Source organism: Canis aureus, chromosome 31, assembly GCF_053574225.1.
Source record: "Canis aureus isolate CA01 chromosome 31, VMU_Caureus_v.1.0, whole genome shotgun sequence".
Taxonomy (NCBI): domain Eukaryota; kingdom Metazoa; phylum Chordata; class Mammalia; order Carnivora; family Canidae; genus Canis; species Canis aureus.
Window position 1 is genome coordinate 31,259,762 of NC_135641.1, and position 24,526 is coordinate 31,284,287.

Sequence of the window (24,526 nt, forward strand, 5' to 3'; positions counted from 1 at the left end):
TTTATCTGCCCTAAGAGGGAGAAGAGTCTAAGATGAAAGTTATAGAAATGGGGGAATTATAAACTGAAAAGTTAAGAATCCAGGGGATGTTCAATGTTTGCCTTTTCCCTAGCATTTATGTAGCAAACACTCAAATATCTGCTAAACTTAACTGACAGGCTGAAATACCTAGCTTATTACAAAATTTTAACTGACTTTATAGACAACAGCAATCCACTGAAATAATGGTGTTCTGGGAAGTTTACCGAACTAAATTCCAATGGTTCTCAATCTGCGGTGATTTTGCCACTCAGGCAACATCTGGCAGTTTCTGGAAACAATTTTGGCTTTTATAACTGGGAGGGAGCATGTTACTGGCATCTAATGGCAGAGGCGAAGAAAGCTCTAAAACAGCGTACAATGCACAGGAGGTTCCCCATAAGAAAAAACTTATTTGGCCCAAAGTATCAAGTGTCAAGGTGGAGAAACTTGGCTGTATTCTACTATGAATTATTCTTATAGGAACCCAAATTTAAAAAAAGGACCCCAAATTAAGTTCAAATATATGTGAAAAAATGTATAAGAAAAAGTAAACATTCTAAGAAATTTAATAGCAGTAAGATTATGGAGGATTACTTTATTTCCATTTCTCTAAAAAATTTCTACAATTACATGCCATTACCATTTCAAGAGACAAAAATTTACCTTCATTTAAAAAATCTGATTTAGTCACTAATCCTAATTACAGTGCACACACATTTTTTTTTTTTTAAGTTTCATTTAATTCCCTCAAGTAGTTCCTTAAATGCCAATGATAGCCCAGGTTCTGCAATGAGAATTAAGAAAAGACTGGTATACAAAATAGACAAGGTCTATACTTTCAGGGAACTTCTAGTCTGGGGGAGAAATTAACAGAGTAAGTACACTAACACATTATGATCAATGTATTTCTTACGGAAAACAACAAGGGGGATGAAATTTCAATTAGCTCACTAGGGGCGTGGGTGGATGGCAACTCTATGTAAATAACACTGAAGACTCAGAGGATGAGAAATAAACAGTGGAGAAAAGGCGGGTATAGGTATAGAGGGTGGAGAAAGCATTCCCACAGATCAGCATGTGTGAAGGGCCTAGCTACTGAAGCGCTAGAGTTAGAAGAATTAAAAAATGAGAGTGTAACTAAGGGAGATAATAAAGTGACAGAGATAGGAGGAAGAAATAGATAGGGACCAGATCTGGTCTCCGTAAAGAATTTGGAAGCTAAGTGTGATGGAAAGCTACTGAGGCAGAGAGGGGCATGATTTCATTTTTTAAAAACCACTCTAGTTGTTTTATGAATTGGAGAAGAGCAACAGCAGAAATAAGGCAATCACTATGGAGATGAGATTAATAATGAGGTAATAATGATACGTCAGAGTTTAATAGTGAGTAGAAAGTTAACAGAAAAGTTAAGAACGGAATGACATTAACTAAATAATGTCATACTTACAATCTTGTCTAAAAGAAACTTCTCTTTCCAAGGATGCTGCTGCAGAAGCAGGCAAAGGCTGTTCATTACCATGTCACATCCTCCCTTCCACAGCACTGCTGACTAGGAAGGCGGTGAAGGGGAAAGCACCTAACTCAGGAAAAGCCAATCCGTAAGTATGCTGAAAGTAAAACCTATCTGCTTCACTTTGGGTAGAGCTTTACTAGCTCAGATTCTCTCAGTAATTGAACGCAAAACTACAGAAAGATTAAGATAGTATCTAGGAAAAATAAAAACTAGCACTAGGTTAGTCGCAGACAGAGCAATACAAAGAGAATCCATGAATTCCTACCACCAAGACACTCACCTGATGTATCCTGAACGAAGTGAGAATTGGGTCCCTTAATATTCCTAATACCCCATCCTTATTTGACCTATTCTGGACAAAGGTGTTTCTTGCATTCTTAAAAGCTTTTAATCGAAGCAAGTACCCATTAGGTGGGATTTTAACTTTATGGAAACTGAGGTTTAAAAAAAATGAAGCTTTCCTAATGGCATACAGCTATTGAAATGCCCTCTTAGGTGTTCCAACTCTAAAAATCAAGCTTTTCCATGAGTCTCAAGGGAAGAGTTACCGGACAGTTAACATTTAGGATGTTCTTTCCCTTCACATTTGAGGTATACTATTTATTGTAAATTTGAGTTTAGGAAGGGCACACAAGAGATCTACTACTACAACAGTAGCTCACAATGGCTGAATATCCCCACAGGGTCAGTCTATAGCAGTGATCTTGACTTGTGAGAATGCAAACTCTGTGAGAATTTAGCTTGTTATTCATTGTTGTATCCTCACTGCTTACAACCGAACCTCAGACACAGAAAGTGAGTAAATATTTGCTCAACAAATGAATTCAATACAGGGAAGGGTACATGGAGAAGTCAGTCAGTCAGAAGGGTACATGGAGAAAGAGGTAACGAGAGGTCACCAATGACCCTTTGGTAGTGGAAAGTTGTCATGGTCTCTATTTCTCTTAATTAAGCTTCTTAAAAAAAAAAAAACAACATACAGCTTTATTGAGATATAATTCACACATCATACAATTTGCCCATTTAAAGTGTATAATACCAAAAAATAAAATAAAGTGTATAATTCCATGGTTTTTAGTATAAAGTCGCAAATAACCACCATCTAATTCTAGATTATTGTCTTCACCATATAAAGCCCATATCCTTTAGCAGTCATTCCCTAAGGCTTGGACAACTATTAATCTACTTTCTGTCTCTATGAATTTACCTATCCTGGACATTTCATAGAATTGAAATTACGGAATATGTGATCTTTTCTCCATTTTTTAGTATTTTTAAAATTTAAATCAATTTGCCAAGAATATGTGACCTTTTCTGACTGGCTTATTTCAGGTAGTAAAATACTTTCAAGGTTCATCATGTTGTAGAATGGAGCAGTACTTCATTCCTTTTTATGGCATAATACTATTCCATTGTACGTACAGACCACATTTGTTTACCCATTCATCAGTTGATGGGCATCTGGGTAGTCTGTTTTGGATATTATAGGTAATGCTGCTATGAACACTCATGTACAAGTTTTTGTGCAGACACTTATTCTTAATTCGCTTGGGTTTTACCTGGGGTGGAACTGCTGGGTCACATGTTAATTGTCTAACTTTGAGGAACTGTGAAACCACATTCCAAGGTAGAATGCACCATTTTACATTTCCTTTAGCCATGTAGGAGGATTGCACTTTCTCCATATCCTCACCAACACCTGATACTTTTTATTTTTGTTTTCACACTTATTAAAAAACCAATCCTAGTAGGTCGAAGTGGTATCTCATTATGGTTTTGATGTGGCATTTCCCTAATGACTAATGATGTTGGTTATATTTTTTATTTGTTTATTGGTCCTAAAAAGTTTTTATGATTTGAAGATAATACTGTTACTAGCTTAAAGCTGGAGAACAAAAGGGAATTGGGAAAATGATTCAAGATACTAAGAGAAAAAATGTGAACACTGACATAAAATGTTGGATCACAGTTGATCACAATGAACTCAATTCTATAAATATACCTGTATATAATGAACACCTCCACATAATAATTCAAAGGCAAAATAAGAAACCATTCTACATCTATATTGAACAGGGCTGCTTTACAATGTTGTCTTCAGTAATTTTTTCTTCCTTTCTTTTTACTCTATCAGATCCCCTCATTCTTGTGACAAATCTGGGGTTATGTGAAAGTACCAACATTCTTCCCTACCTAACACACAAACAGAGCTTGTGCTGCCCAATCACAGAACCATACTCCCCTACCCAAAATGATTAATTTGGGCATAAGCATGCAATCAAATCTTTAAAAAAAAAAAAAGATTTTATTTATTAATGAGAGACAAGGAGACAGAGAGGCAGAGACACAGGCAGAGGAGAAGCAGGCTCCATGCAGGGAGCCCAACGTGGGACTTGATCCCAGGTGTCCAGGATCACACCCTGGGCCGAAGGCAGGCGTCAAACTGCTGAGCCACCAGGGCTGCCCAAATCTTACTTAATCTTCCCTAGACCTTCACTAGAACTCTAACCGCAATTAATACCAGTTGTGGCCCTAGACTTACAGGTTATGAAAGCTTATGCTTAAACTAATGTGAGGTGGGTTTCTGTTCCCTGAAACATAACCACATAGTATAAAAATCAGCTCTTTTAGCCTAAAGTTATCAGACTTTTTCTTTTTTAAAGATTTTATTTATTTATTCATGAGAGACACAGAGAAAGAGAGGCAGAGACACAGGCAGAGGGAGAAGCAGGCTCCATGCAGGGAGCCCGATGTGGGACTCGATCCCAGGTCTCCAGGATCATGCCCTGGGCCGAAGGCAGATGCTCAACCGCTGAGCCACCCAGGCGTCCCTAAAGTTATCAGACTTAACTTGGGTTTTATACTTACTAAAAAACCAAGAATAATGTAACAATTATTTGAAAATATTAAGACTATATTTTACTTGCTTTTCTGGACCAGTAACAGCTGAAAGTGACCACAGAAGACCAGGGTAAATAGGTAGAATGGGTGGCAAACAGGATAGGGTCATTTCATAAAACCAAGGAAACACTACCTATAGAGCCATCAAGATACAACTACCATTAACTAAATAAATTTAGATAATGCCTGCTTTAAGGAATCAAAAACACATGCTATAAAAACTAAAACAAGTATTCAGAGTAGATACTGAGCAACTAAAGTTTTCATAAAGTAGGAAACTGAGATAGAATATGATTTGCTATCTTATATTAAAAAATATGCCTACCACCAAATTATAGGATTCTGACTTTTGTCAATAAATATTAAATTCCGGGTTTTTCAAAACACATTATTGAAAATGCAATTTATGTTAGGTTTAATGTAAATTAAATTTAGGGTAAAAGCGACAGCTAGTAAAATTTTGGTCTAATAGTAAATGAACAGTAATAGAAAAAGCTTAGGTTTTAAGTGTATCTATGACCTTAACTCTTTTTTCGTCACAGGTACTAACAGTGTAAATCAAAACTATTTTCTGGTTAAATTTACAATCTTGTGGGAAAAGTTACAAACTACATTAGGTATTTACTAACCTACTTACAACACAGAAATTAGATAAATGAAGTCAGAAACTAGTAATTTTGCAACAATTTGGTTGAAGCACACAAGAGAAAGGCTTTTACTTGAGCGCTAATGAACAGAAAAGGAAGCCTTCCCCAATTCATGTGATGTGATTGGAATTATGGTCCACAGCAGTACAAAAGGAACTACAAACAAAATGTTATTCTAACAAGGAATACGAGGGATTATTTGGATATAATGAATGATGAAGCAAGCTGGAAGAAATAAAGAGCTTCCATTCACTGTATATACTACATGCCAGGCACTATTAAGCATGTTTAGGGAGATTCAAAAAATAAAAAATAAATGGCTAGAGATATTAAGTTAACTTCCATAACTATTAAATGGAGGAACCAGAGTTCAAATCCATGCTTTAACTGTTACAGTCTTTTAAGAGATTTTATGAATTAAGGGGATCCCTGGGTGGCTCAGCGGTTTGGAGCCTGCCTTTGGCCCAGGGCGTGATCCTGGAGTCCCGCGTCAGGCTTCTGGCGTGGAGCCTGCTTCTCCCTCTGCCTTGTCTCTGCCTCTCTAAGTCTATCATGAATAAATAAATAAAAAATAAATAAGTAAATAAATAAATAAATCTATCTTTGGTGGGGAAGAGAGATTTTATGAATTAAAAGTGACAGTCATCTCTTACAGAAGCAACACTAATAAACAAAGACAGTGGCTCTCAAAGTGTGATCAATAGGTTTCTGTAGAGATACTGAAGCCTTTTCAGAGGGTCCACAGATCAAAACTATTTTCATATTACTACTAATATTTACTATGGTTCTAATATTTGCACAGCAATGCAATGCAGTGGGTAAAACTGCTGGTGTTTTAGCATGAATTAAGACAATTTCACCAAGCTGTATAAGTACACACTGTATTTCAGTTAAGAAAACAAGATACATGGGTGCCTGGGTGCTCAGTTGGTTGAGTGTCTGCCTTTGGCTCGAGTCATGATCCCAGGGTCCTGGGATGGAGCCCCCATAGCCCAACATCAGGCTCCCTGCTCAGTGTGGGGTCTGCTTCTCCTTCTCTCTCTACCTGCCACTCCCCTTGTTTGTGTGCTCTCTTGCACTCTCTCTCAGATAAATAAAATTTTTAAAAAAGATCAGCTCACTTAATGTCCCTGACAGTACAGTAAAAAATTACCTTTTTAAAAACTGGCCCTTTCTTTAAGTTTTGTGATAAAATGAGGATTACACATAAACTACTGCAGCATACCCACTTCTGCATAACGATGACTGTCTCAAGGAAAAAGTTTTTGTATGATTGAGTTGCAAACTGAACTAGCCATTTTTTTTCATAGAACACCATTTTTACTTGAAAGAACGACTGACAGACAAATTATGGCTATTCAGACAGTGTCTGGCAGATGTTTTCACAAAAATGAGCAAAGTGAGCTTATGGCTTCAAGGAAAACAACTTACAGTGTTTCTTGCTAATGATAAAATTTAAGCTTTCAAGTGAAAATAAGAATTTTGGAAAATCTGTATCCATCACTGTGAGCTTCACAAATTTCTAATATTCAAGCTTTTTTTGATGAACTACTTGATGACACTGACAATAATTGGTGAATTTTCACTGTATAATAAAATGTGCCAGCATTTGGAAGATCTGCATAACTCTGTGAACTAATATTTTCCAAATGACCAATACATGCTTATACAAAATCAGGCATGTGCAAAAGATACAATCCAAGTGCAAGACAGACCTATACATTTTAACATAACAGAGTATGAAAGGCTCACTGATGTGTCCTCAGATTCCATATTGCAACTAACCTTTAAGAAACTACTATTTTGTGGAGTTCTGGTATAGTATCAAACAAAAATTTCCATAATAATCTGAAAAGGCTATTAAAACATCCTCCCTCTCCAACTGCCTGTGTAAAGTGGGATATTCTTCATATACTTTAACCAAAACAGCATTATCACAAAAGATTGAATTCAGAAATAGACATGACAATCCAACTATCGTTTCTTGAGCCAAATATAGGAGACCTCAAAAACAAAACAAAACAAAACAAACAAAAAAAAAAACAAACAGAACAAAATTAAACATGGCTATTCTTTTCACCACATTTTCTGGGTTTTAGAAAATAAGTTATTTTTCATTAGAAATTTGTTTATATAAAAATATAAAGTAGCTTCATTGTTATTTTTATGAGCTAATATTTTTTTAAATTCTTGTTTTAATTTCTGAAATGACAGACTTTTTTTTGAAATGACAAATAGTGATAGAAACCCACAAACAAAGCTCTTTCAGGATCCCTAATTTTTAACAGCGTAAATAGGTCTTCATCCTCCAAAGCTTTGAAAACTTCTGGACTAAAGCCATTAGAGGTGTGTGTGTGTGTGTGTGTGTGTGTATCTTATTTAGTAGATGCCAATATAAAGATTGGCATCTCATATTAACTAAAAAAAAGGGAGTCTCCACTAATCCTTTTACTAACCAAATCTAACTATAAATGTATTCTCTAGACTTTAAAGTCCACAAAAGATACACAATTTCAAAAATCTCTCTGGGAGAAAAAGGAAACTTACTGAATAGCTATTATACCCCATGGACTATGCTTTCACATATAACCTTTTAATCAACTTTGAGACTTGTATCAAGGCTGAAAGAAGTTAAAAACAGGTAATATGGTATGGTATAAATAGTACAGACTTTACTTTGACATGTACCTGAATTAAAATCATTCCCTTAATGTAATGTTATTAAGTCACTTAACTCTAGAGAGTTTTCTTCTATAAAGTAATTCCTATTATTAGACTGAGAGAAATGAGAATACAATTAAAAGCATATACAGTATATGCTTCGATCATACTTCTCTGTTCCAAAAGTAAACCAGCAAATACCAAAATCATCATTCAAGACTAGACTTGATGACACTCTCATTTTACCATCACAGTCCTTAAGGCAGATGAATGCTGCTCCAAAAAAACACTCAAAAATATTTTGAGGACCCACAGTAACTATCAGGCATTAGAGATCAATGCTTAAAAACTATATACACATTTTTCTAAAGTACTTTCATTCTTTTGAAGTTAACTCACTCCTACAACTCTTCCCAATCTTGTATATATATGTTCATTTGACATTCTAGAGACTATGAAAAACGAAGACATTTTGATATCTCAAAGAAAATTATCAATGAAGCAATTCTGAAATTGCTTGCCTTGTAAACCAGGAAAGCTGACAGGGAGCACAAAAACAATTATTTAATTCCTAACTATATTTCTATTAGATATTTCACATTGTCACATGCCTGGATTATTATATGAAAAATTAGACTGCAGTTATTTTAAGTATAGTAAATATGTTCCAAGATTTGTGATGAGAGAGGTCAGTCTCTAAAAGTTAACAAGACTTAATAGCTTAACAATGCTTTTCACTCTGTATGGTTACAAACTACCAAAGCTGGTTAACAACAACAAAACAGCCGATCAATTTATTAAACTCTTGCCAACCAAGCAACTGTTTATTTCTAAAGTTCAGAGAAACACAAGTGTCCAGTCATTTAATATTTTATTATTTATTTTTAGGGTAAGTTTTTTTCTCAAAGTTGTGTTTTTATAAGATCTAATTAATTTCTTTTTTAAAAAAAGATTTGAGAGAGAGCATGTGAAAGAGAGCACACGCCCACAACCAGAGGGAGGGCCAGAGGGAGAAGCAGACTCCCTGCTAAGCAGGGAGCCAGATGTGGGGCTCCATCCCAGTGACCCTGGGATCATGACCTGGGCCGAAGGCAGACTCTTAACTGACTGAGCCAGCCAGGTGCACCAAGAGCTAATTATTTTCTAACAATTTATGCTATTAGAACTTGGGATACTCTCGGAACTACTGTAAAAATCATAGATTGTTTGGAAAGTCTACAAAAGAATCCCTGCTCTACTTTTAAAACATAGACTAGGGACGCCTGGGTGGCTCAGCGATTGAGCACCTGCCTTTGGCCCAGGGTGTGATCCTGGAGTCCCGGGATCAAGCCCCACATCAAGCTCTCGGCATGGAGCCTGCTTCTCCCTCTGCCTGTGTCTCTGCCTCTCTCTCTCTCCCCCCCTCTCTCATGAATAAATAAATAAAATCTTAAAAAAAAATAAAAAATAAAAAACCATAAACTAGATGAGCTTTATTTGATCTATCCTGACAAATATTTTAAGTTTGGTCACTACCCATTTCCTGTTTTGTGTTCAGTGTACCCTTTCTATGGTTACCTTTCTCAACCTAGTTAACAATGATCCTCTACCACACTGCAAGAAAGCAGTCAAGCCCTTAACATCATCCGAAAATTCCCATAAATTATTTTAAATGAATACTGATATACGTCTTCTTTAATACTTTTGTGTTTCAAGAATTTAGCATGATCACATTTTGGAAGAGCCAGAATGGTAGATTGAAAGGTAAGAATGAGCATCATATTGAAAGCTCTTAATCAGTTTCAACTTCTAACACTTAAAAATTATGACTATTAGAAGGGTCAATGATTCCCTGTGGTCAAACTACTCTTCAATGAGCAATTAAAGAGCTCTACGTTAAAACTCTTCCCTTTTAAGTTCAATGTAACTTAAGTTCTGTATGGACACAGAGAAAAAACAAAGAGCCAACTGCAAATACGGTAGTAAAAGAATCAATTACAATGAATCCTATTAAATCACCCTAACCCTGAAGCAAAAAAGCAAAAAGTGATAAAATGCTCAGGGAACTGCTAGCATCTTCCTAACATGAAGCAGGTGCCAAGTACCTCTGTTTTAATAGATTAAAGAATCTTTAAGACTGACTCTCAAGGTCACACACAAAGTTAGAGATCATTAGATCACACTAAACTCTAGGACTTTGTACTCTATGTCATTATCAAACAGTATCAGATCAAACTGAAAACATGGTAATTACCTCATTCTATATGCTGTTCTATATCTGAACTGTCCAATAAGAGAGCCAATAGCTTCATATGGCTATTAAGCAGGTGAAATATAGCTAATCCACACTGAGATGTGCTTTTTAAATTTTTTTCTCATTTTAATTTTTAAAAAAAATTTATTTATTCAAGAGAGACACAGAGAGGCAGAGACATAGGCAGAGGGAGAAGCAGGATCCCTGCAGGGAGCCTGATGCAGGACTCTATCCCAGGACCCCCACGGCAGATGAGCCAAAGACAGATGCTCAACCACTGAGCCACCCGGGTGCCCCTGAGATATGCTTTAACTGTAAAATACAAACCGGATTTTGAAGACTTAGTATGAAAAGAATATAAAATATCCCAATATTTTTTATATTGCTGATGTTATATTGGTATTTTGGATATATGGGATTAAATAAAATTCACTGGATAGTAATGGTCCATACTTCTTTACAAAAAACTCTCAGTGAAACAGATGTCATCATTGAGACCTAAACCCAAAGTAGAATTTTCTTAGAATCTATTGTAGCAAAACATAGTAACTATACGTGGAGGGGAAGGTTATGGGGATAATAAGTGTTCTGAGGGACACAGACATATAGATAATTAAATACACAAAAAAGGCCATTTTAGTGTTCTCTAAAGATGATAAAAAGTTGCTATCTCATTACAAGTGTATCTGACTTTGAATAAGTGAGGAGAAAGTACAGTTTCCACTAGAGTCATGTCATTTTCCTAGGTGAAACAGTGAAAATATCCCTATTTCTTTTGTACCCACAGGGTTATCAAAGTCCTCAAGGATGTCCCTAGGCACTATAAACTTCTCAAAAAAATCTGGTTAATGTGTTTATAGTTATTTTTAAAAATCACTTATAATATTGTTCTAATAGAGTCAGCACAATCTTATTTTGACTAATGTGATAAGAAATTGACAGTAAGAGGAAACATCAAATTACCAAAAAAAAAAAAAAAAAAAAAAAGGATCGCTTTAGAACAGTTTGGCAATCCCAGAAAAGGTTACGTTTAAAGTTACCGTATAACCCACTGGTTCTACTCCTTGGGATATAACCAAAGAGAAATGAAAACATAGGTCCACAAAAAACTATGTACATAAACGTTCATAGCAGCATTATGCATAACAGCTAAAATAGAGTGGAAACAAAGCAAATGTTCATCAACTGATGAACGGATAAACAAGATGTGGTATATCCATAGGCTGGATTATTATTCAGCATATTACTCAGCCATAAAAAGGAACGAGGTGGAACGAGGCTCTGTTTTATTTTTGTTACATGTGAAAACCCTGAAAACATTATGCTACCTAAAAGAAGCCAGTCACAAAAGATCACATAGTATGTAACTCCATTTATAGGAAATATCCAGAATAGGCAAATCTAGATGGAGAGTAAAGGGAAATAGAGATTCTTTTTGGAGTGATAAGACCATTTTAAGATTGGCTGTGCTAATGGCTGCACAGGGTTGTATAGCATAGGAATTACATTTCAATGAAGCTGTTTAAAAAAAAAAAAATGCAGCCAGAAATGTAGGTGAAGGGAAAGCATCAGAACTTGTCAAGCATCTAATCGCTATTTTTTGGATTTTGTAACTTGAGGTATTTATGTTTTTAAATTTCGTAATGGTTTTCATTCTAAATATTGATATCAGTAAAAAATTTCCTTCATCACAGTATTACCCAAGTAGGTAAATTTAATGAAAAAATCGTAAGTTGTACCTTTAAAGTGGTGATTATTATGGCATGTGAATTATATCAATAAAGTTGTTAAAAATTTTCCACAGAAAAAAAAGGATCACAGGATAATATCTCACATTAACCTTAAAACAATCACAGAATTAAGAACCACATCCTCAGGTATTTTAATAGATCCTCAAACTATGAAACCCACTGAAAACAACACAAACTACCTTAAAGATTGAACGGCTTTGTGAAAAGCCCCCCAGGATAGTTACTATCTCAGTCAACCAAATGCTCAAAGTTCAGAAACAGGTGATGGGAATTTGGAGATTTTAGTATAAAAAAGTACAGAGGAGCAATACAAAAACTACTACTTGACCACTTTTCTTTTAAAAGCTACATTCCTGATGCAGGCACAGGATGCACGTATTAAAAAAAAAAAAAGAATCGATTTACCTAGACTCTCAACACTGAAGGGAAGAAAAGTCTATCAAAATTCTGTGATTGGTGTGCGTGTGTGTGTGTGTTTTACCCACACACCTCATGTAGCCTAACCACCTGGGGGGGAGGGGGAGCTGTATCGAAGATAATCAAGGGTTCCCCCCCACCCCCCTTCTAAAATAATAAAACGGGATGGTGCCATTCCAGAGCCCACCCCATCCCCCACTACCACCACCTGCAGGTGGAGGGAAAGGATACTGTAGACTAGAGGATGACAGCTTTGTATAACCCTGTGGACTTTATATATAAGAATGCAGCTGGTGGTCTCTCAGGAGGGGATAAAGAGATTTGTGAGCAAGCTGAAATAAGGGGTATTCTTTGCCTGGAAGAGGGCACACCGTGAGCCACATCTTGAATCAGCTATATCCAGAGTAAAACACAGGCCGCTGGAAGGCACTGTTAGCATCCACCAGGATGGCCTCTCACGCCGGGGGTGTTTTTTTCAACGGAGAAGTTGACTCCTGTAGTTTGGACATCGGGGGGAGGCAGGGGTAAAGCGGGAGTCGGGAAGACCAGAGAAAACGCCTTTAAGTGGAGACGACTCGGACCCCGCAGGGGAAGTTCCGAGCCCCGCTCGGTCGCCGCACGCTCGTCCCCCCCCCCCCCCCACCGCCCTCCTCACGCGGCGCCAGACGGCGGGGCCCGGGGCAGAGCCGGAATCTCCGCCGGGGCCGGGGCCGGAGCCGGGGCCGGGCCGGGGCCGCGCGGCACACGCACGCCTCCTCCGCGCTCGCCGCGCCCGGCCTCCCCGCCGCGCGGCCCAGCCCCTCGCACCCGCGCCGGGCCGGCTCCCCGGGGCAGGCCTAGGCCGCGCCGGCCGTACCCCCGCACCCCGCTCCCGGGCGGAGCGGGGACCAGGCCCGACACAAACTTCCCGGCGCGTTCGCAGAGGCGTCACGCACGGGCCGGCCCCCAGCGCCATTCCCCCGCGGCCCGGCGACGGCGCCCGCCCCGGCCCCCCACGCCCGGAGTCCCGGCGGACGTCGGCCCGAGGCCCGCAGCCCCCACCCCTCCGGCGCCCCCGAGTTTACCTCCAAGTCGCGGCCTTTGTTCTTGAAATTCTTGAGCCGTTGGTTGTCCAGTTTCTCGTTGTCCGCCATGGCCGGGCCGGTGACTCCTTCCCCCGCCCGGGCCCCCGCGGGATCCGCCCCAACCACCACGCCGCACCGACACTCCCAGGAACCGGGCCGCCGCCTCAGCTGCAGCGCCCGCCGCGCCGCCGCTTCCTCCCTCCTCTCCGCTGCCTCCGCCGCGGCCTTCTCCTCCTCCTCTCCCCGCCCGCCCCCCCCGCCCTAACCCCGGCGCGACCGCAGCTCCGCCGAAGACAACTGCGGGGCCGGGCGGCGGCAACGGCGGCGGAATGTGCTGCCGGCTGAGAGGGGGAGGCAGCCTCGATCTGAGGGCCCCGGAGCCGCGGCCACGCCCATCGCCGCCAGCCCCGCTCGCCGATTGGCCAACCGGGCTCCGGTGCGCTCGACCAATCAAAGAGGACGATGGAGAGCGGGGGGCGGAAGAGAAAACGGAAAGGGGAAGCGAGCGGCGCGGGGAGGAAGGGCCGGAGGGCGGGGGAGGCTGGGAGGGCGCGGCGGGGGCAGGGCGGGGAGGGACCACGTGCCCGGGAGCCGCCGGGAGGAAGCGAACGGGAATTGGGCGACTTGAGGGGCGGCGGGGAGGGGAAGGGAGGCCCGGGAACGAGTTGGTTCGCTCCTGTTGCCGGGGCCGCTTCGGACCTCTGCGGTCCAGGATTGGGGCGGACTTAAAGTATCCCCCCGCCCCCCCCCCCCCCCCCCCGAGTGCGCCTTCTCTTCCAGGGCACGGCTCGCGCGCTCCGCTGGCTTTACAGGAAGTGCGAGCTGCGCCTCGGCCCAGTCTGGGTCGGGACACGCGCCCGCCGCCCCCCGCCCCCCTTCCCCCGCCCCCCCGGGGTTCCCGCCGCGCGAGGCCCGGGCCGTGGGCTTGGGACGCGCAGGGGGGACGCGCGTTCGCGAGTCGCGGCGGGAAGCGAGAGGGACAGCGGGTGGGAAAGGGAAAGGACGCCTTAGGCGCATCCGACCCGTCCATCCCTGCACACCTGTCCCCGCAACAGGTAGGAGCTCGGGAAGCGCTGGTGACCCAGTGATGCTACAGCCTCTTAAGGTACCTCGTCTTAGGAAGTCAAAGAAGCTGCTTGGCCGCAAAGTGCTAACTTCTGGAAGGCGGAGACCGCGGCACCTGCCGTGATGTGGTGCTGTGACTGCGGGGAGAGAATGGATTCCGAGGATGTACATTTGTGTCGGGAATATTATTACTAGAGAAGCGGAAATAATACGAGCTACGAAGGAACGTGTGCGAATATTTCAGAAAAAAAAAGGGGGGGAAGGAAATAGTTTGAAAATATATTTACCCATTGATTGCATCTCACATATGCAGGGAAAACGAAGTAGGCTGCAAGACCTCGGGTCGGAAGGAAAGGGGGCGGTGTAGGAGCATTTGGGTGTGTTTAAATTTGACGAGGTTTTGGGGGATTTCTTTCGGAACTTTTACTCCTCGCCCGCCCCCTTCCCTCCCAATTTTTTTTTACTGATATATATAAGTACTGAGAATTTTGAAGATATATATATATACACACACATAAAATACAAAAAAATATATACCTTCAAAATTCAAAAATATATATATACCTTCAAAATTTAAAAAAAAAAAAATATATATATATATACCTTCAAAATTCTCAGTACTTTGTATACGTTCAGCCGCCTAGAGAAACAAGCCCTACCTGGAAATAATTCACACTGAGAGTTGACTTGAATGTAATTTCATTGCCGATCTTAAAATATAAACGAAGTTCATCAGAGAGCCTCTTCTCCAAAGAATAATTTAATTAAAGTAACATTGCACACTGGAGCACGGATGTTTTCAAAATAACTTTAGGATAAGAAAATTAGGTTGAAAAAAATATGTATGTGTGAGTGTGTGCGTGTACCACCATCATGGATTTCTCTGTTACAAACAGGATTCTTGAAAACAAATTACGGGTGAATTATGATTAGAAGTTATCCCGTGATAACTAATCCTATGATTAGATGTTATCCTGTCAACATGAATGTATAGGTGAATATTTTGTTACTTATTGGAATAAATTCCATAGTAGCTTTCATGAGGAAGTTTATAAAGTTGTCCATCATCCTATGTCTTTTTCTCCCAGCTGCAACTGATTCTCTGCAGAATACCCCCAAGAGAAGACTGTGATCAGAGTTACCCACTGAGACATGCAGCACAACCAGGAAATAACCACAGAGTAATTTAGTTTCTTTTATTATTAGTATTTAATATCTTTCTGAAGTCTTTCTCCCTTTCTAGACCATAAGTACCCTGAAGTCAAGGAACATACTTGTTTTGTTCTCAATCACGTATTAGACACCCAGTAGTACTTGGCACATGGTATGCCCTCCGTGACTATTTGTCAAATATAGGACCTGAATCTCATCTTCTTTCAATGTATGTTCCTTAAGTTAAAAAAACAAGCTAACACATCTTTTTAATTTTTTTTCAAGCTAACACTCCTTGATTAAGAATGTGGATTGAGTTGTTAACTGCTTTTAATTTACACTGGATCCCTTCTAAGAATTCTTAATTTTTTTTTTCTTAATTATGTATCATGCTTATTCCAGGGACAAAGTTCAGGGAGTAGATTAGACATAGGTTTTAGGGCAGACCCCCCAATATGTTTAAAAATAGTTGTGACACAGTTTGTAAAGTGGAACAATTATGCTTAATTATATTGCTTTGGTAGTCTGTTTCCTGGCCTAAATTTGTCATTTGAAATTATCACTGCCTGTTCTGTACTTCCGGTTCTTCCCAGACAGAACATACATAGTTTATCAGAAGTGTAAAGAAGTTCTTCCAGGAGTTAGCAATAGTTCTAAATGCAGATTGGCAACCTAATTGGCAAGATATGGTAGTTCTATCTGTAGTTAGAAGATTTAAGAAATTTAACTTGCTGAACTAAGGAAGTAAATGCAGCCATTAATACCATTTCAACAGACTTTTTAACACCTGTTTTTTGTGTATATGAAATATAGTTCTAATCAAACTATAAAACCCACATACAACACCTGTTTTCAAATAAGATATTCAAGGTCAAGTTACTTTATAACCTGACTTATTAGTACTTTAGTATAAGAAAAGTCTAAACTGTTATGGAGATACTTGCTTTCAGTGAATGTGTCATGAAATTGTCCTCTTAGTCACTTTTAGAATAAAGAAACTCTTTGTTCTGCAGCAGAGATTTGTGAAAGGATTTGTGAAGCTTTACACAGGTTTTAGTTGATCAAATGTAATTTTATTTATTTATTTATTTATTTGATTAAATGTAATTTTAAAAAGAATTATAATTGGTAATTCATTTAAGCAGTTTGGAATATTCTCATACATTAAATTGAAGACTGTTAGAGTGTTCCTTTAATCTATAACATGGATCTTATAGTTTCTGTTTCTGTTTGGGGAATTGTGGATGATTTCTTGAGCAAAACTGGGTAGTATATGCTGAAACAGGAAGCAATTTTATATGTTGCTAAATCTTAGCTAAAATGTAATCTGTATTTTTTTTAAAGATTTATTTATTTATTTATGATAGAGAGAGAGAGAGGCGCAGAGACACAGGAGGAGGGAGAGGCAGGCTCCATGCTGGAAGCCCGATGCGGGACTCGATCCCGGGACTCCAGGATCGAGCCCTAGGCCAAAGGCAGGCGCTAAACCGCTGAGCCACCAAGGGATCCCTAATCTGTATTTTTTAATAGATGGACTGTTTCTTTTTTTGAGAGAAAAACATTGGACTTTGGTAATATGCCTTTATTTTCTTAGGAAAACAGCTGATCAGGAATAGAGGGACTTCATTTATTCCTCTTTATTGCCAGAACTTTTCTGACTTACAACTTGGGAACTCTGGAAAAAACTACTTCTTTACTTTGACTGAAGTTCCTGAATGATAAGAGATGATGGATTAAAAAAGCTAGCTGTAGGTATTAATTTGATTGAGAGAGATGAGCCACACAATTTTTCTTCAACTTAGTTTTTTTTAGGTCAGTTTTGACTAATTAATTGGAGAAAACTTGTAATATATGGGTACAAATCATTGATGACTGGTTGGTATCTTTTTTATATTGCTACCAGGCAAACATGCCTAGATTTTTTAAAGCTTTTTTCACTTGCTTTTTATTTGGGCCTAAAATAATGTTTTTTAATTTTTAAAAATAAATACCATAGAAAGAGCCATTTAAAAGCCAAATAGTCAAGAAGACTGATCATATGACTTAGAGCAGTGTCTCTCAGAGAGTTCCTCAGAACTCCTCAGCGTTAGTAAATGTTTAAAAAAAAAAATTTCCTTGGTCTAACAATTTTAGGAACTTACAGGATGGGTGGTAATGGGAACTTTTAAGATGTTAGTGTTAAACAGAACACTATTTGGAAACTTGAAAATAGTGAGCCTAGAATGATCACTGTTATTCCTCAATTAAAAATTTTGTTTTTAATAGCATCGCATACGTATAATAACTTACAGATTGGTAGTATTTCAGAAGTTTGCTTGAAGATTACTTCTTTGAAATATGTCCATAGGTCATGATTAGTGGGTAGCAGTTCAGGTTAGCCCACAAAAGCTTTTTTTTTTTTTTAATTTTATTTATTTATTCATGAGAGACACACAGAGAGAGAGAGAGAGGCAGAGACACAGGCAGAGGGAGAAGCAGTCTCCATGCAGGGAGCCTGATGTGGGACTCGATCCCGGGTGTCCAGATCATGCCCTGGGCTGAAGGCGGCGCTAAACCGCTGAGCCACCCCGGCTGCCCCACAAAAGTTTATTTAATCTCTAAAGGACATAAGTGAACATCACAGAGCCTGATCACAGTATGTGGCAGTGTTTCTATGAGGAAAATATTAGGATTTACAAATCTGATCAGGAAGCGTACGTCTCTTGTCCTTGCCTCTGTGCACCAGGAACCGTTTTAGGTCATGGAGTTACGGGGATTACGATGTTCCTTACATTAGAATTCCATGCATCAGAGATTCTGCAGGTTCATGCCTTACCTGGTGTTAGGGGAGCCTGGACTAGCCCCTTACCAGTCAGGCTTCCGTGGTTTCCATTAGCTTACACTGGTAAAGAGGAAGCTTAGGATTCTAGGGACTGGTAAATAAGGAACTGGGGTGGATGAGGTATAGGACCAACTCTTACCCCAATATTTCTCACTTCAGGTAAGCTCCCTACTCCATTTTTTTTTTTTTTTGCTTTTTATTTCTAAATAATTACAGATTCATAGGCATTAAAAAAAAAAGGTACAAACCCTCAGTCAAGCCCTCTCCAATGGTAGCATCCTGAATAACTACAGTAAACTATCAAAACCAGTAAATCAGGGGCAGTCTGGGTGGCTCAGCGGTTTAGCGCTGCCCTTCAGCCCAGGCCCAGAGTATGATCCTGGAGACTCGGGATTGAGTCCCACGTCTGGTTTCGTGCATGGAGCCTGCTTCTCCCTCTGCCTGTATCTCTGCCTCTCTCTCTCTCTCTCTCTCTCTCTCTCTGTGTGTGTGTGTGTCTCTCATGAATAAATAAATAAAACCTTTAAAAAAAACCAGGAAATTGATATTAATATAGTACACGGAGCTTATTCAGAGGGGAGGGAAGACATTAGAATGTAAAGAATATATAAAAGTATCGGGGGTGCCTATATACTGGAACCTCTTATAATACTATGCTTTGTAATGACTACTAATTATATTGAGTACCTACCATATTTTAGGTTTTATGTACATGTATTATAATAGCTTTTATTTGTATTTCTATTACAAGCATAACTATTGAACAGGCAGTCTTTTAAGCAACTGATATATATTAGGTCATTAAGTCCTCACAATAACACTGTAAGGCAAGTATGTTATTACTCATTTTACAAATGAGAAAATGGAAGAACATTGGGATTAGTAATTTGTCTGAGATCACACAGTAAGTAGAAAAGTTGGCATTTGAACTGGGCCTAACACCAGAGCCAGCACTCCTGAATACCATATAGGCATAAAACTTCAGTGTTCATAGTAACCTTTCAAGGTAGGCATTATTTTCACTTTTTTTTTTTTTTTAAGATTTTATTTACTTACTTGAGAGAGAGGGAGAAGCAGACTCCCCACTTAGCAGAGAGCCTGATACAGGGCTTGGTGTGGGGCTCCATCCCAGGATCCTGAGATCATGACCTGAGCCAAAGGCAGACGCTTAACTGATTGAGCCACCCAGGCGCCCCTTCCACTTTTTAAATAAGTGAACTAAAGTTGAGAGAGGCTGAGCAGTTTGCTCAAGAGCCTACACAACTAACAAGTGGAGTCCCAGTTTGATTTCAGATCTGACAAGCTGCAAAACTCCCAGTTTCTAGTTCACCATTACTATGGACTGCATGTTTGTGTCCTAAAATCCATGTGTTGAAACCTCATCCCCAATGTGATGGTGTTTGGAGGTAGGGCCTTTGGGAAGTAATTAGGTCATGAAGATAGAATCCTCACTAATGGAATTAGTACCCTTAGAAAAAGAGGCCCTGAGAGGTCCTCCATCCCTTCTGCCAAGTGAGGTTAGTGAGAAGATGGGGGTCTATGAGGAAATGTGATCTCACCACATTGGCCACTGCCATGATCTTGAACTTTCCAGCCTGCAGAACTGTGAGAAATAAATTTCTGGGAGCACCTGGCTGACTCAGTTGGAAGAGCATGTGACTCCTGATCTCAGGGTTGTGAGTTCTAGCACCATACTGGGTGTTATAGTTACTTGAAAATAAAATCTTTAAAAAAAAAAAAAAAGAAGAAGAAGAAGAAGAAAGAAATTTCTGTTGTTGATAAGCACCTGGTCTATGGTATTTTGTTATAGCAGCCTGAACTGACAAAACCACCATGCTGCCTCCCTGGCCTATAACACAGATCTATCCTGGGCCTCTGTGATATTGTGGTTTATATTACATATATATTTGGTCTTCCTCCATGGTTCCTGACACATAACTCCTAAAACCTTCATAATTTCCTTAGTAATAAGAGTTTACAGGGGCATCTTTCCTTCTCAGCTCCTGAAAGAGCTCCAGAATGAAATGGGTGTCTTGTTATTCCTAACAAGCCCCTTCCAACCACTTCTTAGTTTATGTTAATGCAGTGACTTTTGGGTAATTCCTAAGGATGGGGGGGGGGATTGGTTGCCAGGGGAAACATTGTGTGATTAGAGGCTTGGAATTTTCAGTCCCACCACCCACCTCTGACCCCTAGGGAGGGAGAGGGACTAGAGATTGAATCAATGGCCAATGATTTAATCAATCATGCATACTTAATGAAGCCTCCATAAAAACCCCAAAAAGGATGGATTTGGAGAGCTTTCCGGTTGGTGGATGTGGAAGTGCTAAGATGGTGGCGAGTCCAGAGAGATCCTGGAAGTTCTTTGCTCCTTTCCCCATACCTTACCCTATGCATCTCTTCCATCTGACTATTCCTAGGTTATATCCTTTTATAATAAACTGGTGAGTCTAGTACATAAACTGTTTTTCCTCAGTTCTATGAGCTGCTTTAGCAAATTAATCAAGCCCCAGGAAGGAGGTTATATAAAATAATCTGATTTACAGCTGGTTGGTCAGATGTACAGGTGACAGCTTGAACTTGTGATTGGTGTGTGAAGTTGAGGGGGGCAGTGCTAGGTATTGTGGGGCTGAGGCCTTAACCTGTGGAATCTGACACTATCTCCAGGTGGTGTCAGAATTGAGTTAAATTGTAGGACTCCCAACTGCTGTCACAGAATTGTTTGGTGTAGGAAACTACTACTACACACTGGTAATCAGAAATGAGAATAGTACCGTGAAGAGACAGAAAACAGAAAAAAAATATATATTTTTTTCCTAAACAGGCTCTAAAGAGGCCTAGTTCTAAAATGCCTAAGGCAGTGGTTCTCAAACTTTAGAGTTCTTTAGAACCAGTTGGAAGACTGAAAACCCAAACTGGTAGACTCTGTCCCCAGAGTTTCTAATTCAGTAGGTCTAGGATAGCATGTGAAGATTTGAGTTTTTAACAAGTGCAATGCTGTTGGCACTGTTTCCTGGAACACACTCTGAGAAGTACTAGATTTGTTCTTACTTCTCACGTGTAGGGTGGTTTCAGCCCAAGGTAAGGACAGAATTAAAATAAGGATAAATAGGCTTCACAGTAATAGATGTGATATGCTCTACAGTATGTCAAAGTATTACATAATGATTATATATCTCTTATATTTAAAAAATGTACCAAATAATGTTTCAAGAAAGAGGCTGATAGTAGCCAATCCATTTCACTGTTTAAATATATTTAAGCAATATTTTCCTGGGTTCATTTCTGCTCTCAAGTTTTTCTCTTGAGTTTTCTCAAATGACATTTTCTTGATGACATTCTTCTAAAAGACTGGCTCCATTGAGCCTGTGAGGTCTAGTCTGAGTTTCTTGTTGCTAGCTTAAATCTCATATCCTCTGCCGCAGCCTTCTCTAGTTCCTTGAAGGCCCAGACCACGTCTCAGTTCTTGAGTCACCTCCCAAAGAGGCAAAACATGTGTCTTAAATGTTCTTCCTCTGCTCAATTGGGGCCCATCTGCCAGACATTCTGGTTTCCCTGTACTGTACTAGCCTGTCTCAGGGCCATGCCTTCTCAGTTAGAGTCAAGAGTGGAGTCTCCTGCCACATCCACACTGATCTGGAACCATCTCTGATACCGACAAAAAAATGCAGAGTTCTCCTTGGTTAGTCACCCTGTTCAGGGCGGATTCCTTACGAACAACAAAAAAAGAAAAAACATCTAATGGGGCTAATCTACAAGTAGTTTCTTAAACTGAAAATATTAAATGTTTTTGATTTTTTAATTATTTTCTCCTGGATTCTATGTTCAGAGAGTGGCAACTTGTATTGAATAGATAGAATATCTTTATGGTATTTCTCTCATTTGCCTCCTCTCCATTCTCTGCTACTATCTTCTGTCTTGTTCAGGACCAGTAAGAATTATTTCATGTTCATGATGTCTGAGTTAGAAGAATAGCACACATATGTTATCTAGGCCAACCATGTAGTTTGTGCTTGAATTCTCACTTCATGAAGTGCAACACATTCATTAATGGGGAGCTCAATATTACTAGAATCATAGTCCATTCAGACTGCAGAGGATCATCATTACAAAGTTCTTCATGTCAAGTATATATGTGTGTGTGTGTGTGTGTGTGTTGTGTGTGTCTAATATCCCTTCAAAAGTCATTGTGATAAAAAAAATAAAAGCAAAAGTCCTTGTGATGTTTAAGGGTGAAGCAGTTAAGTATCTATGGAGAATACAAAGGGCAAGTGCATTAAATAGAGCTATTTTCTGCATTTGTGAAAATGATAGATTTCTACCAAGTGTAATATACCTATTTTATGGGTCCTGTTTTGAATTTTGAGAATAGTTGTGCTAGTCAGACTGATGAAAATCCTCATGAATATGAATGATATTAATAACTTCAATAAAAATGGAACTGATGCCCTAAAACAGATGACTACCTTGGATAATCACATATGAGGAAGACTCTGGTGTATTTATTAGTTGTTTCTATCTATTGGCATAGATTATATGTGACATATGGTATCATGTACACACATATAAGATGAATTAAAAAATAATACAAGAAAGAAGACTTTTAAGTACAGAAATTAGTCTTGAAGTTCACAATACCTCATAGCATTTATCAGCTTTCTATTTATAGTTCTGTCACTATCTTATACAAAACCCTGAAGTCTTGGAGAACTCAAATAGCTTCAGCAGATTCTCCAGATGCCTGTAAAGTCAAAGGTCTGTAGCTCCTGGGGTGTAATTTAGACTTTGACCACTGATTGCCTTATGATGGACTGCAGAAAAATACTTAACAACAAATCCTTCCCCGTTTTGGTTGAATCCTGGAAACCTTTGTCCTCTCACCTGGTACTTATCCCAACATCATTAGGCCCTTGTTAAAAGTTTTTGTCTTTATCACTGATGAAAATCAGAGCCTGGTAGGTGTTAAACCATCTTATTTAGAGCCCGTTAGATACTAGAATGTCTTGGTCCCTCGCCTTTTGGCTTCTACCCTAAGATCTGCCTAATCAAACCCTGATGTTCTACATGGCAGACCAGAAGCTACCGTGCTGATCCCAAATTAGACCTCCCAGGTTTTTAGTTCTACTTATAAATAGAAGCATCAGAGGAAGCATTTAACTTGTAGACAGATCAAGTCAACTAATGACTAGTAATATTATTTGGTTAATTCAAGGATATCACAGAACCATTTAGAGCAGTAGAAAAACATCCACACATGGGTGGCCTAGGAGAGCTATTTAATTTCTAGAAATAGGAAATTCCTTTATGTTCTTTGTTCTTATTTTTTTCTTTTACTTCTACTTGCCACATGAAAAGAGGAAAAAATTACCCATCATTTATCTGTCCCTGGTAGTCATTATCGTAGAACCTCATTAAAAGTAATTAAAATTTGCAACAGAAATATTTTTTGAGAGCTGCACACATCTCTGTCTCATTGAGTGCCTCTTGGAGGCACTCTTGTGGCATGTGAAGTGATCCAAAGGGTACCAGTAAATTGTTAATCTCAGCACCTTTAGTGTGCTAGCTTCTTTTAGGAATAATTTAAACACACTTTGGATGGCCCTTATCACAAAGTACTGCTCTTATTACAATACCCAAAATAACAACAGGGGGGCGGGCAGGGCAGAGACAGACAACAGGTATATTTCCAACTACCTGTCATATATTACCACTACTGTAGTGTGTGTCTTAGTGTATACCAAACAGTGTAATGTATATTACAGTGTTGCATATATCTAAGTGTAAAGCACAGTGTAGAGCCAGAGTCAGCTTCAAGGGCATGCAGCTTATGGAATCTTACAGGGCCCTGTATTTAGAAGGGCCCCACACCTAATTTAATGCTCAGCTGTCACTATCTTGAAATTTTTGATTTTTTAACACGGGGCTCCACATTTTCATTTTGCAAATTATGTAGTCTGCTATAGATGATGCAATATATATTCATCTTAATACTTTCCTACCCACAATTCTTTTTAGCATGTATTCCTTCAATCTTAAAAAAAAAAAAAAAAGCCTATAGGGCAGCCCGGGTGGCTCAGCGGTTTAGCGCCGCCTTGGGTCCAGGGCGTGATCCTGGAGACCCGGGATCGAGTCCCATGTCAGGCTCCCTCCATGGAGCCTGCTTCTACCTCTGCCTGTGTCTCTGCCTCTCTCTCTCTGTGTCTCTCATGAATAAATAAATAAACTCTTTAAAAAAAAAAGCCTATAAAATATTCCCACTTTAAATGTAAATAAGTAATGT

General features: G+C 39.6%; 1 protein-coding gene and 1 long non-coding RNA gene across 8 annotated transcripts in view; one reads left to right on the forward strand and one right to left on the reverse strand.

Annotated features, from left to right (window-relative positions):
* KPNA4 (karyopherin subunit alpha 4) overlaps positions 1–13,450 on the reverse strand; it is a 69,366-nt gene extending 55,916 nt beyond the window's left edge. For 2 of the 3 annotated variants that reach the window (XM_077880161.1, XM_077880160.1), the window contains exon 1: positions 13,209–13,450. In XM_077880161.1, the coding sequence (XP_077736287.1) occupies positions 13,209–13,277 (69 nt within the window). In that variant the 5' untranslated portion in view covers positions 13,278–13,450. Of the gene's footprint in view, positions 1–12,515; positions 12,639–13,208 lie in introns of all 3 variants that reach the window. The other variant, XM_077880162.1, reaches the window with a different exon arrangement.
* A 615-nt stretch (positions 13,451–14,065) lies between these two features.
* LOC144302637 (uncharacterized) overlaps positions 14,066–24,526 on the forward strand; it is a 109,836-nt gene continuing 99,375 nt past the window's right edge. For 3 of the 5 annotated variants that reach the window (XR_013369585.1, XR_013369583.1, XR_013369584.1), the window contains exons 1-2: positions 14,067–14,263; positions 15,362–15,454. This is a non-coding gene — a long non-coding RNA (uncharacterized LOC144302637). Of the gene's footprint in view, positions 14,264–15,361; positions 15,455–24,526 lie in introns of all 5 variants that reach the window. The other 2 variants (XR_013369582.1, XR_013369581.1) reach the window with 1 other exon arrangement.